At 39.3% G+C, this 19,376-nt stretch overlaps 1 protein-coding gene across 5 annotated transcripts in view; it reads right to left on the minus strand.

The window, feature by feature from the left end:
- Window positions 1-302: 302 nt before the first annotated feature.
- Window positions 303-19,376, minus strand: part of POC1B (POC1 centriolar protein B) — a 92,669-nt gene continuing 73,595 nt past the window's right edge. For 4 of the 5 annotated variants that reach the window (XM_078076400.1, XM_078076399.1, XM_036097291.2 and 1 more), the window contains 2 exons: window positions 5,708-5,929; window positions 303-1,898 (listed from right to left, as the gene is read on the minus strand). In XM_078076400.1, the coding sequence (XP_077932526.1) occupies window positions 1,794-1,898; window positions 5,708-5,929 (327 nt within the window). In that variant the 3' untranslated portion in view covers window positions 303-1,793. The remainder of the gene's footprint in view (window positions 1,899-5,707; window positions 5,930-19,376) is intronic. The other variant, XM_078076402.1, reaches the window with a different exon arrangement.

Below are 19,376 nucleotides of genomic sequence, written 5' to 3' on the forward strand. Positions count from 1 at the left end.
CCTTATAAGGGTTTGTGATGCCTATAAAAACGTGGCAACACCATGTTGTAAGAAGTGGCTATAGCTCCGTCATCGGTTTCTAGAGTGTGGGCCGTAGGCCGGCAAGCATCTACAGCTCCTGCGAGCTTCTTAAGAGATGCAGATGATGGGCCCCGCCCGACCCGGTGATCCTACAAACCGGGTAAGGCCCAGGAAACTTGGACAAATGCCCCAGGAGATTGTTATGCACAATGAAATGTGACTGAGCTGGATAGGAAGTTTAGTATTTCAAGGTTTTAACCACTTAAAAAGAAAGGAACAACTTTTTTAAGGTAAAATGTTTTTATTGTTTGAAGCTTAAGAAATGGTAAACAAAAATCAGTATGACATTTCATATCTTAGTCTTTTGAATGAGGTTATAAAAATACAATGCCACTTAGTCTTTACAAAACTTTTGAAAATGTCTAGAAGTTCACACTTAGTATAATATAAAAAGGCACTTAAAACACACAATGAGGTGATTTTTTAAAAAAAAACACCTTATAGATATGATTGAAATTGCTTGGGAAAAATTTATAAACACAGACTCCTACATAAATAGGACTTGACTTTTTCTTCTTTTTCAAAACATAGCTAGCATCTTCCCCATGTTACCTACAGACAGCATAAACACAGACTGCCCTCGCCCACCTCTTGATTTAGGTTAACAGAAAAGCAAGCAAAAATTAATTTGTTTTTCTTCAATTTAATCTATTTTTTTTAGATAAAACAAAATTCTTAATTTGTAACCAAATCACCCTGAGCATTTTTTGGAATGCCAGGCTCATTTTTATTTTGTTTTAAATCACAATTCGTTAAAAAAAAAAAAAAATAGGAAGACAATGATGTGAATATTATACATACTTATTACTCAGCCACCCAAATCACCCTAAGCAACAACTTTTCTGAAGCATGTGGACATACGTGTGTGTGTGTATTTGTAAATATCACTGTTGCATCACTCAAGCATCAGACCATACTGAAACCCCACTAGCGACATCTTTGTACCCTGGGGTCATAGGTCTGGACACAACCCAAATCCTTCCGTGCGCCCATCAACGAGAGCAAAGACGTGCGCTTCATGCGTTTCTAGTTCTTCATTTTCTTTCAGGCTGGGCAAAGGATAAGCCATGTTCACCATAAATGAAGTAAAAACCCACTGCCCTGTGTCATGTATATAAGTGTATTCTTGCTGTGGAAATTCTGTGCTTTGGGAATTTTATAAGATCATCATTTCAGGACATTGTTAAAAAAGAATAAAAAAAAATTTTTTTTTTTTGAGCTGACAGAAACATGAGTCAGACCACTAATTCATTCTCCGCATACAGGATGCAGTTTTAGAGGTTAACTGCATTACTTCACCCCAAGGGTGTTGTTCATGAAGGAAACACATCCATTGCTTTAAGGAATCACCTGAATGTGATCAGTTGAAATGATTTAACGATGAAATTCGATTTGGTTACTTTCCTGGCAGGATTTGGACTATAAACGAAAACTGGCATTTACAATAATATGGGGGAAAATACAGAGCCACTTGAATACTTACCACTTTATTACTGCAATCATAAATGGTAATGATTTGAATTAGTCCTTGACATTGATTTGTGTGTTTAAATTAGTCATTATGCCTTTTCTGCCTTTTGTTCTGTTGTTCACCCTTTTAAGAAATGCCATGATAGTGAGTACATGGGTGTGTTGTGTGAAGCATCTTGTACCACCCTCCAGAGCACATGTACATGTGGCCATTTATCAAGCCTCTGCTCATATTTTTCTATTTAACTTTTCTGTTGGATAACATTGAAAAGCCTTTGCTGATTTTCAAGGCAGTCTTTCAGCTTATCCTCTGTCAAGGTCAGTCGCTGCTCCAAGATTGAAACAGTCTGCAAAAGGAGGACAAAATAATCAATACCTAGTGACCTGGCGGTGAGGACAATGACGGTCATCTCTGCATCGGAGATCCTTTCAGGAACTGGAATGTCCACCCCTTTGCTGGGAAGGGGCTCCTAAATCAGCCCCAGAACGTGTTCTGCTTCTGGGCCCTTCCACTGGCAAAAAGCGTTATGAAGCAATTTGAGGAAAAGATAAAAACCGATGCCTTTGGTGAGAAAAGAGTAAAAGATGAGGCCTCTGTAGACCATTCTTGTCTGGTCTCCTGAAGCACCAAAGCCAGGGAGGAGGCCACAGGTGGCCTGTGCGCAGTCCCGCAGGCTACATGGCAGTGTGGGGGGGAAGGGACAGGGGGGCGGGGCACCACAAGCCCAGCCCAGGGCCTACTTATATGTCACCACTCGTCACTCTGTCATGACCAATCCATGATGGACCCTAACTATACCAGCTGGATCCTTCGTTTACTTTAAATTGTTAGAATAACCAGCATCAGTTCTCACACCTTGAAAATGACCGTGTCTCCCAGGGTTGTTAGGAAGACCGAATGAAGTAAGGCACACAAAATGCTTACGCGGGTGCCTGGTACATACGACTTGATGAATCTTAGCTCTTTTAACTCCTGTGGCTGATAAATGAGCAAATGACCCCCCCACACACACACACAAATGGCTACTTCGACATTTGGCAAATCTAATTTGATATTGACTACTTCATCTTCAATCTTTTAGATTTCTTTTAAACTTTTTATTATAAAATAAAATGGATTCAGGAAGCTACACAAAAAAACATGTCCCTGAATGAATCCTCATGAGAAAAACACCCTGATAACGAGCACCCAGGTCCAGAACTATTACTTTGCCAGCCACCCCAGCGTTCTTTCCATGGGCCTCTCAGAATCCCCACTCCTGCCCTCCCCCCGACAACAGCCACTCTCCTGACCATTATAGTCATTGCTTTCTTACGTTCTTTATGGTTTTATCGTTCAGGTGTACATTCCTAGACATTGTAATTTTGTCTTACCCATTTTCAAAGTTTGAGATGCCATTTAAAGTTCCTTTTAATCTACAGCTTCTCATCCTCACCCCCCACTTTTTTTTTTTTTTAAACAATTTGTCTGTTGACAGACTCAGGCCATTTAGAATAGAGTTTATCTGCAGAGCGTCCACCATTCTGAATTTTAAGGATAGTGTGCTAAGGGTGCAGGTCATTCTGTTCTGTTCTCTATATATTTTCTATAAATTGGCAGCTGGATTCAAAGGCTCGATTAGACTCAGATTAGATCTGCAAGACTATGGATCTAATAAGACCTATAGTTAAGACTATAGGTAGTGGTCTATTTCATTAGAAGGCATGTTAATAAGGTTTGATCATTTCTTTTCTCATAGTGTTGGACCTGCTCAATGCCTAGATCTATTCATTCTTGAGCATTGTAAATGATATTCTAATTCCATCATTTAAAAAAATTATTAGCTGGGATAATTTATAAATAAGAGACACTTTCCTCATCTACTACTTGGTTATCCAGTGGTAGAGTTCATATAGGAAAGGCAGGATAAATGCTTGATTATTTTAGTCAACAAGTTTTAAGATAATGAACTGATTCCCTATCAACCTCTGAAAGTAAACATTTTAAAAATATCATTATTTAATAGCTTTTGCTTTCATATTCCATACTATAGATTATGGCTAATTAAAAGTGATGCTGATAGGGGCGACTGGGTGGCTCAGTCATTAAGCATCTGCCTTCAGCTTGGGTCGTGATCCCAGGGCTCCCTGCTCAGCGGGAAGCCTGCTTCTCCCTCTCCCAGTCCCCCTGCTTGTGTTCCCTCTCTCACTGTGTCTCTCTCTGTCAAATGAATAAATGAAATCTTTTAAAAAAATGATGCTGATAAAATTTTCTACCATTTCTTGAGTACCTATATGGGCCAAGCATTTTGCTATATACTTTACATACATTATCACAATTCCACATGCTAAAGCTGTTGATATGTATATTAGCAACACCTTTAACACTGGTTAATTCCATTTATCAGTGCAGATGAGATATAAACACTGTGAGTGAGTTAGGAGATGCTCAGTCATCTGTAATTAAAGTGAATCAGAACATGTTTATTTTACTTGCTACTTGCCCACAGATTCACTGTTTCTATTTTGCAAGTGTGTTGTGCTTGCTTTAACCTCTTTAATTATAAAAGAAAGCCAGCCTTTCAAAACTAAAAATCATAGAGACATTCAGTAAATCTTAAATGATTCATTTTACCTTGAATCAGGTAAGAAGGAAAGATGGGTCATGAGGCTGAAAGAATAGAGAATGGAAAGATTCACTTGGGAGAGGCTCTAAGAAGGACCTGACATTGAATATGACAGTGTAGGTGAAGAAGTTGTGGCAATATGGGAAATAAGCCAACCAAAACTAAATCTGGCATGAGGCCGAAAGGGAAGCTGCCTTTAAAGGGAAGAAGTGTATGATAAATACAGAGAAGGTCACCTCCAGTACAATACTGCAAAGTGAAAGTTAGTGATTTTAATAGGATTTTCATTGAACAAATCTTGTGATGACTCCAAGTACTCACATGGCTCTTTCCCACAATCTGTCAGGACCCCAAATCCACATATATGGCTCTTGCTTCAAAAGGCCCTGAGATGTGATCTACAGGTTTTTAGTATTCATTTAATTAGTGCCTCTAAACCCTGGCTGTGAAACAGAATCGTATGGGGTACTTGAAAAGACAGATGTCAGGGCCTTACCCCAGCCCAGTCGCAATGGATTGTCTGGAGATGAGAACTGGCCGTCTGCGTATGTATGCTTTATAACTGCCCAGGTGACTACAATGTACAGCCAGTGTTGAGAACAGAAGGAGATGATTTCTATGCAAGAGCTATTTCAACTTGAAATATGTATTCTGGAAAAGTAATTGCCATCTCTCTAGCTCACATGATAGCCTCTCTTTCCGTATAACTTGTAGCAAGGTCTGCTCTGACAAATATTGGCAACCTCATTCTACAGATCAGAGCAACAATAAGACTTCTTCAGAGGAAACACTGAATCAGCAGGGCTGGAGGAGAAACCTTTGATGTATCCATTTCAACACACCACCTCCTTTAAATGACACCTATATCTTCTGACCAAGAGTTGGAAGACCTTTGGTATATAAAGATCCTCAGTATACCTTCTTTGCAAAGGTAAAAAGGCATCAAAGGACGAGGTAATATTCTAAAACAGGTATGCAAAATCCATCCCCTCCAGAAGCACACAGCATCAACGTAATTAGCTTTGGAATGAGGAAAGTTGTATCTTGGACAATGAGAAGTTCTTCACAGTGAAGAACTATAAACATTGTCAAAATTTCATTCTAACCAGAAATTGTTAATCATTTTTCTTATGGCCCCAAATATTTCTTTGATAATGTCCTAATCTGAACACAATACATCAAAAATCTTCAGGTAAAACCTTACTGAGCAGAATCATATACATTTATAGCATGGCGCACCATGCTATTCTTCCCAGTCTCCACTGTTCCTTCTGGCCTCCAGATGGCAGACAGAGCACAAGGGCAGCTGTACGTGTGCGTGCGTGCGTGTGCGTGTGTGTGTGTAAATGCACACATGCGTGTGTACACGTGGGCTCTGATCTTACCTCTAAAAGATCTTACTATAGCAGCTCAGCAGAGCATGCCTTGCTATGTTGCTTGCCACCTTGAGCTAGCCCTTCTAAGAAATTTCCCCACGGCTTTGCTAGGTCTGCAACCTGCTGCAACCAGCACTGTGTTGTATAACCTAAGTACAAAGCATGCTAGCCCACCTGGGTCAGAACATTGAGTTGTTCCATAATATGTTCTAAAGCATCAGTCACCGCGAGTGGTATGCTTCTTTGGCTCTCAGAAGGGAGGTCACTCATGTCTTCCGTTTTCTTTTTCAAGGATGTTGGTGAACATTCCGATGACAATAAAGAAGGGTTCAAGAAATATCCGCTGATCTCTTCACTCCTGTCTGCTAAGGTTCTAACAGTGGTGGTATCTGTTGTCTTTGACATCACAGAAAAGAGGAAGAGTTACCTTTTCCAAACCTCAACATGATATACATATAAGTTTTTAATATTCTTCCTCTAAATACCCAGCTTACATTTAATTGTTTATCCTCAACTACAGTTTATAAAAATTACAATTGCAGGGAGAAAATAAAGCTAACAACGAATAGATAAAATTCACAACTTTCCTGGATTTTTTACATGAAATACACTTTGTATGTATCTGTCTGCTAGATGAGGTGTTCTACCACTAAAAGGACTGTTTAGATGCAGTCTAATTCTTAAGCAAAAACAAATACCACATCAAGGTGACTATTATTTTTTTAAAAAATGGAAAACAACAAGTGTGGGTGAGGACGTGGAGGAACTGGAGCCCTGATGCATTGCTGGGGGGCTATCAAATGGTGCAGCTGCTATAGGAAACTCCACAAAAAGTTAAACACAGAATAAACCATATGACATAGCAATTCCACTCCTAGGTAGATGTCCAAACGAATTTAGAGCAGAGACTTGAACAGATACTTGTACACCGTTGTTCACAGCAGCTTTACTCACAATAGTCAAAAGGTGGAAACAACACAAATATCTACCAACAGATAACCGTAGAAACAAAATGTGGTACGTAGATACAATAGAGGACTTCGCAGGAACTTGAATACTTTTGAATACGTTAACCACCTGTGTACAGATTTTATTACTGTTCTCACAGATAGAAACCAAACGCTCCAGATAACCAAGACAGTCTTTTTCACACGGGTCACGACATACCTCCGTATGTACATGCAAATATCACTAGTGATGCTGTAGCAATGGTTCCGGCCATCCATGGGAAAAGGCCTCAAGCTAATTAAACAACCATCTTTGAACTCCAGGGCTTTGCAGTCAGGGTAGTTAGTGAAGAAAGGGTAACAGGAAATGGACAAAGGAAAGATTTAAGACCCTTAGTCTAAGCCATAAAAGATCTCAATACAGCCTTAATAATGGTCTTCTTGTTTGGGACCAGCAACAAATAAATGACTATCATATGACATGTGGAGGTGAATGAAAAACAGCCCAGGGTATGGGCAGAGAGAGGGGAAAAGTACGAGGTCTCCATCCCACATCCCACAACATTAGCCAACTGACGTTGGCTCTTTCTGTTTCTCAGAAGTAGTGGAATCTAGAAATTAGCAGATTCTTTCCCACCAACCAACTCTGACTTTGCATCCTGCTTGTATAGGAAAAGGGAGAGCTGCATGGCTTGGGGAAGCTTCAATGCACTCATTTATGAAATTAAAAAAAAGTTGAGAAGGGAAAAAGTATGTTTAAGATTCTGGGCTATCGGAAGTCCAGCAAGTGAGGCTGCCATCCGCAGCGCTCCCAGTGCACCCGGGCCCTCTCCTACCTCCAAGCTGCTACTACTCTCCCTGGTAAATGCCTACCAAGCACCGACAACACACCAACCATCTACCGATGTTAAATATGAGTATGGGGCAGGCCTGCTCTCGAAGATTCTGCAGTGGCCAGAGAATTAAGACAGAGCAAGGCCTAGAACCGCCGCGGTGCTCGGCTCCTCACTGGCAGTGCAGAACGCAAAAGAACCAGGAGCACACCCATGACTGTAAGACTGCAAAACAGCGATGCTTTGGTGCTCCATAAAAGGAAGCAATCACACCACGTTCCCTTAGCTCCTACTTTACTTGCCGACACTTGAAGTACAGTGAGGTAAGAATAATTCATTCATTCACTGATTTAGCAAACGAAGGCCTCCTATGCTGGGCATGAAAGCTACAGCAAAGAGCAAGAGGGATGTGGTAACTTCCTTTGTGGAGCTTATAGTTCTCTGAGAAACCACTTCATCCAGAAGGATGGTAGGGCAATCACCACCCCTAAGTTTTCCTTGGCTGGGCCCCTGGTTGGCCATCTCAAAGATGGGAAATGCAGCCTCACCAAGGGCATGAATAAATCTGAGTGGCTGAGAGACCCTATGTCTACAGGTTAAAAGGCTTGACTCTCCCTTTGAACGTACAAAATAAAATAAGAGATAAAGAGTTGACTGATGCCAACAACTTTGATAGTCCTGAGAGCTAGATACAAAACCTCTGACATCCTGGGGACAACTGACTCTTTTTTTTTTTTTTTAAGATTTTTTTTTTTTTTTTTTTGACAGAGAGACAGAGAGAGCACAAGCAGGGGGAGAGGCAGAGGGAGAAGCAGACTTCCCACTGAGCAGGGAGCCTGATGTGGGACTCAATCCCAGGATCGTGGGATCATGACCTGAGCTGAAGGCAGACGCTTAACCGACTGAGCCACCCAGGCGCACCAGGACAACTGACTCTTAACAGATTGTTTAGATGCCATGGAAAAATTAATGCGTAATTTTTCATTTGTCACTTACATTAGAGAATGAATTTTTTCGATTTTTTAAAAGATTTTACCTATTCATTTGACAGAGAGAGAGAGAGCGAGCATGCATGAGCAGGGGCAGAGGGAGAGGGAGAAGCAGACTCCCCGCTGAGGAGGGAGCCTGACACGGGGCTCAATCCCAGGACCCCGAGATCACAACCTGAGCAAAGGCAGACGCCCAACTGACTGAGCCACCCAGGTGCCCTGAGAATGAATTTTTTAAATACATTAATAGAAAGTGAAAATCGTGGCATTTGCAAGCAAATTTTTATCAGGAAATTAACCATTCAACAATGCAATCAAGGTCCACACATTTAAACTATTACTATTTATATAATTAACAATGGAACATTCAAGATACTGTGCTGCTCTATTACCCATAGAAGTTCATGCATTATCTTTATTCCCTTCCTTCCTCTCCCCTTCTTTCCTGCTCCTCCTCCCCTCCCACCCACTCCCTGTCTGGGCCAGCAAGCCAGAACTAATCACCGGTGCCCCTCTGTGCTCGTAAGCCATCATGCTTGCCAACAGTAGAGCACTGTCATTTCCTGTCATATTTGTGTTTACATGTCTATATTCCCAACTAGTTTGTGAGAGAGTCTCTTGAGGGCAGGAGCCATCACTTTACCATCTTTTTTCCTCAGGCGTCCAGCACAGTGCATGAGACACTGATAGGGCTCACCAGTTATTGAGCTGAGTTCACGGATTCTAATTCACTGAATTCACTGTCCTGTATCAGTTGAGCCATCAACAAAATGGAAATATTAATAATTTGACAGTATTTGGAGACAAGTTAAAGCCCAAAGTTAAGCCAATACCATTCTCTACTAAAAATTACTGTCTGAAGTGCCTCCTATGAGAGAGCAATGGAAGCATTTACCACGTAACTGCAAATCTGCAGATCACTTCTTGATTTTTATTCACCATTCCCCCTCTAGCATATTTGATGGTTTCTGATAGCCGAGCATAAAGACTTTCTGCAAAAGTAGGCATTTCACATGTGAAGATAATCAAAGACTTGGACTTCAGATACATCTTTAATAAATGGGTTAAAATAAGTCAGTTTTGGCTTATAACTAATATTTTTAGTCTTGGTTTAATTCTGTAAGTAGAGAACAAAACAGGCAAAAGTCAGAAAAATCTATCCAAAAGTGGTTTTGACCCCTCCAGCTAAAGTGAGTTTCCCATCACTGAAAATTCTAAAATAGACATGGGATGGTCAACTTGTTGGGGATATTATGAAAAATATACAAACATCAGGTCAGGAAATTCAACTGAATGCCCTTCAAAGTCCTTTCCATTCCGGATATTCTGAGATTTTCAAATCACTACACACACACACACACACTTATGAAATGCCTCCTTGAAATAGACTAGGATAACAAAGAATATCTTTTGCCTGGATAAAAATAAAGGTAAATATTATTTTTCAAATAAAGAATGGATTATTTATTTTCAATAACATTTAGAATATGAATTCGAAACTTCAATAATCTCTATATGGGATCTAAAATAATGAAGACATAACGCTCATTCAAACGACTTTTTTTAGTTTAGCACCTACATGTCAGAAAAATTCCAAACAGCAGAGATACAGAACGGTATTCGTTTCCTACTGCTGCCATAACAAATTACAAGTTTAGTTGCTTAAAACAACACACACTTATGAACTTAAAGCTCGGGAGGTCAGAAGTCCAAGACAGGTTTTACAGAGCTAAAACCACAGCCAGCAGAGCTGTGTTCCTCCTGGAGACTCTCAGGGAGAGCCTGTTCCTTGCCTTTTCCAGCTTCTAGAAGCCCCCGCCTTCCTTGGCTCATGACCCCATCACTTTAATCTCTGCTTCCATTGTCATACGCCTTCTCTAATTCCCGGGGCCTCCCTCCTTCCCTTACAGGGACCCTAGTGATTCTACTGCATCCACCCCAATAATCCAGGATAATCTTCCCAACACAAGATCCTTAACTTTATCACATTTGCAAAGTCCCTTTTGCCATGCAAGAAAACACGTTCACACATTCTGGGAATGGGGACATGGACATCTTTAAAGGACCATTAGGCTGCCTACTATAAGGAATGAATAAACAAGAGAGATCCTGTGGACACGGCATTATACTCAAGTGGGTGAAACAGGAAAATAAATATACAGATATGTGATGTAATGTCAGGTAATGACAAGAGTTATGAAGAAAAATAAAGCTGGGTAACATGTTATATTATGATATAGCTTCATTGATGATGTATTTTTTTTTAAATGGAGAAGGTAGAAAATAAATTTTAAGCACGTTAAGTTTGAGATACCCATTAGACTTCCAAAGGGAAAAGTCATGAATGCCATTGGAAGTATATGACTCTAGATTTCTGTAGAGAAGTTGTGGAGAGCTATCTGTGGAGAGTTATATATATATATATATTCACCAGTTTTTATAAAGGATACAAATGAACAGTCAGATGAAGAGATACATAGAACAAGGTCTGGAAAAGTCCCAAATACAGGAACTTCTGTTGCCTTGAAGTTGGGGAGCTTGGCATGTAAATATTACAGCCATGGGCCTATGATCACTTGGGGGGAGTCAAACAAGAAAAGAGTTGCAAAGACTTCAAAATGCAGGGCACAGCTGTAATAATGGACCACAGAATCTAAGGTAGAAGAGAGGGACACAGACACAGGAGGTGGGCAGTGAAAAGGCAGGAGGCTCAATGGATTGGTGACCCTTCTAGGGTTCATGAATTATCAAAATTGGAGGACTGGAGGAAGTGGTGGCCAAAGGGCAGGAGGCTTTACACTGAGTTTACCATCAGCACAAAGGATTCAGTCACTGAGTTCATCTGAGAATCCTGCCAGAGAGACTATGGCTGTCTTTCAGAAGTGACTCAGTGTTGCTCTATCTTTAGCTCTCTCCTTGAGGCCAAAATCCTGTGTTAACCAAGGAGTGGATGAACCAATCAGGAAAACAGAAAAAGGAGCTATAGACTCACCCATGTGGGACTGTCAGAGGACCACATCACAAGATTCACTCCCAATTTCTATAATCTTTAGGAAGAAAATCCTGAAGAAGAAAACCACAAGTCTTCTATTTCATCTATCTGCATAGTGTACTGTGTATCCTTGTAAAAACATACCCACCTGCTCAAGTCTTATTGATTTAAAAGGATCTCTGGGATAAAATCAGAGAATGTCATGTGAAATTTGTGTCTCTCACACTACATTGGCTGAGTTGAAAAAGACTTCTGTTTGTCCCTTGGGAGAAATCATACATCTTTTTCTCAAAGAAAGAGCCTTCAGGCTTTAGGGATAAGGTTTTACGGAGGGCTTTGATTTTTCTTCTTCAAACCAAACTGGAAATTTCATTTTTGTCAGAAGACTTGAAAAACACACCCCTATGTAGCTATCAACTATAACATCTGAATGCTTAATCCAGTCCCCTTGGACAAGGCAGATGCCGCAACAAATCGACTGTCTTTGTCTTTAATCTTTATTCTCATCTCTAGAGAAGCTTATTAATTTTGAAGCCATGAACAGGTAGGATACAAGTAGGACAAATAAAATCTGTACAAAAATTTCCTTCCGTGGTTCACTTCTTACACGATTAGGCAAAAACAAACTATGACGCTTCACTCTCTGTTCAAAAAAGGTGCACGCGTGTATGTATCTAAATTTTGAGGCTTATATTATACAATGATGTATTTCTGAAAGATATTTTATATTCAAGTAAGTATTACATCTTGGAAAAAATGGAAGTTTGACGTGGAAAGCCATATTTGGTTTAGTTTCACCCACATGTCTCAAAAGAGCCATCTGTTCACCTTTCAGAAAGCTGCCCCCTTCTGTGGGCACAAAGCATCAAGGGAAATTAATACATGAGTGGATAAGAAATGCAACCTCACTGCAATACTAACGTTTTTGAATGAATCAGGAATCCCTCTCTTTTTATCTAGTAACTTTTTTTAATAAGTTCCAACTATGCTTTAAAACTTTCAATTAAAAGGTATAAGGAATAATAATGCAGCCCTCTCCGCTACCTTAAGAAATAAAGTGTATCCTTTTCTGATCTATCTTCTTTCCTTTCCCTCTTAAAGAATACCATCATCTTGAATGTGGTATCTATCATCCCAATTCACATCCCTTGGCTTTTATCACATCTGTAGATATCCCTAAACCACAGTATTGTTTTTGTGTGTATTAGAACTGCACAGAAAATGGTCTTGTAGTATATCCTTGTAGAACTTTTTGTTAATCATCATTTTTAGATTTGTCTATGAGGATGCAGCTAAGTCTAGTTCACTTATTTTCACAGCCAAATAGTACTCCATTGATTGACTATTCTACAATTTATATATTCTCTCTACTATTAACTTGCATTAAATGCTACAATGAGCAGTCTTATAAATGTCTCCTGCATAGAAGTGTGAGAGTTTCTCTAGAATGGAAAAGTTAAGTCAAAGTTTTACCAGATATTGTCCAAAATATTGTCCAGACGTTGTCCAAACTTACTCTTATATGAGCAGAAGGCAATTTCCCCTTTTTCTACAAAATCAGTAATATTTCATTGTGCATTTCAATGATTACTGCTAACTTGGGCATATTTTATGTGTATATTATCATTCTTCTGTAGATTGCCTGTTCAAATCCTTTGTCCACTTTTTAATTGGTCTACCTCTTTTTTCTAATTTATATTTAAGAGTTCTTTATATATTCTAGATACCAGTACTTTGTTGTTTGTCTTCATTTCTATTTTATGGGATTTTCTTTATTCATACAAGTTTTTGTCATAAATGTAGTCAAATTGATCAAACCTTCTTTTGTAATTTATGCATTTCGCATTTTGTTTAAGCAATTCTTGCCTACCAGGAGTGTATAAATATATTCTTCCGTTTTCTTTTAGAGGTTCTGAAGTATTTTCACATTTAAGCCTTTAACTCCCCTGGTATTGATTTTGTTTGTGGCTAAAAGTAAAAAAAAATTATATATTTTTTCCAATTAGCCGGTTGCCCCAGCAACATTTATTGCACAGTCTATGCAGTGGCTAATCCATCTTCGTGGGACTGCAAAGCCAGGACTTTCATATACCAATCATCTATATCTGTGTGGGTCTATGTGCTCCCCACTGTGGACTCTGTCTCTCCCTGTAACAGCACCACATTTAGAGCTTAATGAAGCTCCAACCTTCATATTTCTTTAAAATTGTCCTGTTCAGGGGCGCCTGGGTGGCTCAGTCGTTAAGCGTCTGCCTTTGGCTCAGGTCATGATCCCAGGGTCCTGGGATCGAGCCCCACATCGGGCTCCCTGCTCCGCGGGAAGCGTGCTTCTCCCTCTCCCACTCCTCCTGCTTGTGTTCCTGCTCTCGCTCTCTCTCTCTCTGTCAAATAAATAAATAAAAATCTATAAAAAATATATAAAATAAATAAATAAATAAAATTGTCCTGTTCCTAAAACTGTCTATTTTTGGCCCTTTGCTTTTCCACATGAGCTTTAAAATCAACTTTTTAGGTTTCACTAAAAATCTTACTGGGATGTTTATTGGAATTGCCTTGAATTTATAGATTTATTCAGGAGAACTAAGATCTTTATGACATTGAACCACCCTATCTACAAACATGGCATTCTAAAAAACATGGAATATTGTCTAAATTTCATGTTATCCTTACATGAAGGCCTCACACTCTGTACTTTCTGCATCATTTCCATTTTAGTCCATTGCTTCAAAAGCAAACACATCGCCACCATGTTAGCGTTATAATAGTTATGCAGAGCCCAACTTACCCTGATGTTTCAAATTACAATTTTCTCAACTTTATCATGGTGCAAAAGCAATACACATTCAGTAGAAATCATACTTCAAATTTTAAATTCTGATCTTTTCCTGAGCTAGCAATATGCATGGGGTAGGATACTGTCTGGTGACGCTGGGCAGCTCCCAGTCGGCCACACGACCTCAAGGGGAAATCCAATTGATACACTTTCAACCATGCTCTTTCTCACTTTCAGTATTCAGTAACTCACATGAGATATTCAACAGTTTATTACAAAATAGGCTTTGTGTGAGATGATTTTGCCTGACTGTAGGCTAATGTGCCCTTAGCACACTTAAGGTAGACAAGGCTAAGCTATGACGTTTGGTAGGTTAGGTGTATTAAATGCAGTATATTGGGATGTAACCTCATTGTAAGTTGTACACAGATAGCCAACCAAATCAACAAGTCAAAGTATATCCTCAAATAACTATCTTCAGTATTTTTGTGAAACACTAAGTTATCATAGAATCAGGGACATTATTTAGAATATATTTTGGAAAAATTATTTCCTGAGCTTGCTTATTCTCTCAGATAAATAATGCCATTTCTTGGTTTTTCCTACAGGCCCCATTTTCTGTTCCTCGAAACTCTTCAAGTGCCAGATTCAAAAGAAGTGAACTGTGTGTTAAAAATCATGAGATAATTCTTGGGGCGCCTGGGTGGCTCAGTTGGTTAAGCGACTGCCTTCGGCTCAGGTCATGATCCTGGAGTACCCGGGATCGAGTCCCGCATCGGGCTCCCTGCTGAACAGGGAGCCTGCTTCTCCCTCTGACCCTCCCCCCTCTCATGCTCTCTCTATCTCATTCTCTCTCTCAAATAAATAAATAAAAAATCTTTAAAAAAAAAAAAAATCATGAGATAATTCTTTTAAATTGTACACACAAAGTACATCATGCTTTACTCAATTGAATAAGACTTTAGCTCCCTTGCTGTATTTGTTTTAGTGCTATGAAGAGGCAATTTTAAGACAAGAATTTATCCAATCATTTAACAAAAGCTACATTCAGAAAACTGGCAAGCTTTACAGAACATCTTTCGGAGAGCAAATATTGTATTTATTTATTGTTCTATTCATCATGTAGCATAATGTGAATATTATAGTACAATTAATAATAACTGTGATTGTAACAGTAATATGTGTATATATTCACAGCTGGGTTTGAGAACCACCCTTCTGTCTATTTATTATTCATTAAATCATTCAAAAAACAGAGAATGAAAGCTTTCTATGAGAATTCAATATACACAGTGTACATTGTATTAGTTGACTTGAATTTGCATTTGCTAAATAATGAAGTCTTTCCTTATCTTCCCCAAACAGATGAAATTTGCCCCTCATCTAAATCTCTACAAAAATTCAATTTTGCTTAAGGCAATTATCAATTTTTCCTTGCATTTCTGCTATTTGTGACATCATATAATTTTTCTATGCTCTCATATAATATGGTGGCCCTATGAATGGGACATCAAGTCACACAGACCTTTAACCCTGTATCTTTTATGCATTAACTATGTGACCATGGACAAATTACTTGACCTGTCTAGGCCTTAGAGACGTTGGACTCTGAAAAACAAACTGAGGGTTCTAGAGGGGAGGGGGGTGGGTGGATGGGTTAGCCTGGTGATGGGTATTAAAGAGGGCACGTTATGCAGGGAGCACTGGGTGTTATGCACAAACAATGAATCATGGAACACTACATCAAAAACTAATGATGTAATGTATGGTGATTAACAATAAAAATTAAAAAGAAAAGAACATCGAGCTACATTATAAGGTTGTTGTGAGAATGTACGTAAAGAGTTTAATGTACAGTTTGTATTTACTCACCTATCATCATCAGTATCATCATATTATATCCTCCCCCCAATTCCTCTAAAATCTAATTTGCAAGTTTCTAGAAGGGCAGAAGCCACAGCTTACCTTCCTTCACACAGTTGACAACTTGATGAGTAACTCCTATGCATAAGGCACACAAAGTAATTAATAAAATTTGTTGAATTAAAGATATTTCTCTATGCAGTATACTCCAAGTTTTGGTGTTGTTTTTTTTTTTTTTTTAAATTCTCCTCTTTATATGTCTGGTTTCTCAAATTAGATAATAAACCATATAAGGGCAGGTGGCAGTTCAGCAAATAAATGAATGAACCTTAATAAAGAAATGCTAATAGTAAATGAGTAAGTAAATACTGAATATACATTTAAAATAAAAATCACTGACAAATCCAAAATAAAATATTAAGACATTTTCAGATGTAATTAAAAAAAAACACACAAAAAACAAGGTTTCCATTTTCAGGCAGCTGCCTGAAAAATGTATATATTTTTAAAAGACATTTAGTAGACAAAGATCCAACATCTATAAAAAAATTTTGGTCTTGTCATTTTCATAGATAAAAAATGGTTTCCTAATAACAATACAGGAAGCCAATCTAACATCAAGCATTTAAATCTATGAATCTTATGTAAAATATTTAACCCCTTGATGAAGATTATATATCTAGACATAGTTGAAAATTATGGCATAAAGCCTCCAGGAAGAATAGCTTATGAGTAGAATTTCAGTAACAGATATTTCATTATAAATAACTGAAAATATGATGCTATGATAACAGTATACTGTTTGATAGAGATACAATATTTTCCTTTCCAACATTTTTGTGTGTAGAAAGGTGTGTTTCTCCCTTTCTTATTCTGCTGGTGGAAGAAACCCAGAAACCAAAGACAATAAAAATAATGACTGCATTTATAAAGAAAGATTTTTTCTTTTTAACCAATTACCATGGGGAAAAGTGGTCCAGGAGAAATAACTTACAAATACTGCCACAAAACTCACTTTCTACCCATTGATGTCACTGAGTAAGCATTGTTAAGGTCTCCCCTCCTGCCACCATCATGTCTAAGTCAGTCTCCCAGAGCCCCAATAGCTGTGGAAGCTCTTCATTGGAGGTTTGAGCTTTGAAACAGAAGATGAGAGTCTGAGGAGCCATTTTGAGCAATGGGGAACACTTATGGACTGTGTGGTCATGATAAATCCAAACACCAAGCGCTCCAGAGGCTTTGGGTTTGTCACATATGTCACTGTGGAGGAAGTGGATGCAGCCACGAATGCAAGGCCATACAAGGTGGATGGAAGAGTTGTGGAACCAAAGACGGCTGTCTCAAGAGAAGATTCTCAAAAACATGGTGCCCACTTAACTGTGAAAAAGATTTTTGTCGGTGGCATGAAAGAAGACACTGAAGAACATCATCTAAGAGATTAATTTTTAACAGTACGGGAAAATTGAAGTGACTGACTGAGGCAGGGGCAAGAAGAGAGGCTTTGCTTTTGTAACCTTTGATGACCATGACTCTGTAGACAACACTGTCATTCAGAAAGTCTGAAAGTGCTGTGAATGAATGGTCAAAACTGTGAAGTAAGAAAAGCCCTATCTAAGGGAGAGATGGCTAGTGTTTCATCCAGCCAAAGAGGTCGAAGTGGTTTTAGAAACATTGGTGGTGGGGCGCCTGGGTGGCTCGGTCGTTAAGCGTCTGCCTTCCGCTCGGGTCATGATCCCACGATCCTGGGATCGAGCCCCGCATCGGGCTCCCCGCTCAGTGGAAGGCCTGCTTCCCCCTCTCCCACTCCCCTCTGCTTGTGTTCCCTCTCTCGCCGTCTCTCTCTCTCTGTCAAATAAATAAATAAAATCTTTAAAAAAAAAAAAAAAGAAACATTGGTGGTGATCATGGAGGTGGTTTTGGTGGGAATGACAACTTGGGTCATGGAGGAAACTTCAGTAGGCGAGGGGGCTTTGGGGGCAGTCAAGGTGATGGTGGTGGCTATGGTGGCAGGGGGGATGGCTTTAATGCATTTGATAACGATGGAAGCAGTTCTGGAGGTGGCAGGAGCTACAGTGATTTGGGCATCTACAACAATCAATCTTCAAAATCTGGACCCATGAAAGGAGGACATTTTGGAGGCTGAAGCTCTGGCCCCTATGGTGGTGGAGGCCAATACTTTGCCCAACCATGAAACCAAGGTGGCTACGGTGGTTCCAGCAGCCACAGTGGCTACGGCAGTGGCAGAAGGTCTTAATCACTGCCAGGAAACAGGCTTAGCAGGAGAGGAGAGCCAGAGAAGTGACAGGGAAGCTACGGGCTACAACAGATGTGTGACCTCAGCCAAGCACAGTGGTGGCAGGGCCAGCCTGCTACAAAGAAATGTTTTAGACAATACTCATGTGTATGGGGCAAAACACTCATGATTTAATTGTATAACAGGTTATTTTAGTTTCTGTTCTGTGGAAGATGTAAAGCATTCCAAGAAAGGGTTTTAATGTAGATTTTCTTTTCTTTCTTTTTTTTTTTGGCACCCATGCTGCCAATTGCTAAATGTAATAGTCTGATCATGGCACTGAATAAATGCGTCTTTTTTAAAATGTGCTGTGTAAAGTTAGTCTACTCTGAAGCCATCTTGTAAACTACCTTAACAGTGTGAAGTTAGAAATCCTTCAAGGTGATACCAGGTTCCATGTGAAATGTATTTGCAACTTGCTTGGGCACTGAAGCCACAGTCTCCAGAAGCCTTGGTGTAGTTGAACTGACAGTTAATGTGTTGTGACCTGGAGTTCATGGTTAAAAGAACTTTATTTGGTGTTTGGTTATTAATATGATTGCTGGCACATCTATGCAATATATCTAAACTGAATTACAGTATCAGATAAAATTATAGATGGGACTGAAGCTTGTGCATCATCCATTATCATGTGTAATTAATAAACGATTTAATATCCTCTTGAAAAAAAACAAATACTACATAAAATTCAAACATACTTTTCACAGATGCCATGAGTCAAAGAGAATATGAACTAGATTCTCTAACTCTGTAAAAGAGTGGTTAGCAATCATGATAACTTGCGTGCACACACGCGTGAACACACACACACGTGCACACACAAAGGAAGAGGCAGGCAGTTCTTAAAGAGGAAGCCGTGCCACCACTAAAACATGTCTGATATTTCCTGCCATCACACATAACCAATTTTATCTGCTTCATATTTCAGTCATAGTATTTACCAGATAACCAGCATTTCTCAAATAAACAGCCTTCTAATGATCCCTCCTGATGAATGGGATGAGATTAATGCTGATCATTGGTTCACCATAATCACTACAGTATTTACTACGGAGTGCAGTTTGGGATCATCCTGTGCAACCTTATGGCTTGATCAATCAATTAAAGATTCTCAAGTCTCTATCTGGACTGGATGCTCTATCCCCAGACTCTA

The sequence above is a fragment of the Halichoerus grypus genome, chromosome 6 (genome assembly GCF_964656455.1).
Source record: "Halichoerus grypus chromosome 6, mHalGry1.hap1.1, whole genome shotgun sequence".
NCBI lineage: Eukaryota > Metazoa > Chordata > Mammalia > Carnivora > Phocidae > Halichoerus > Halichoerus grypus.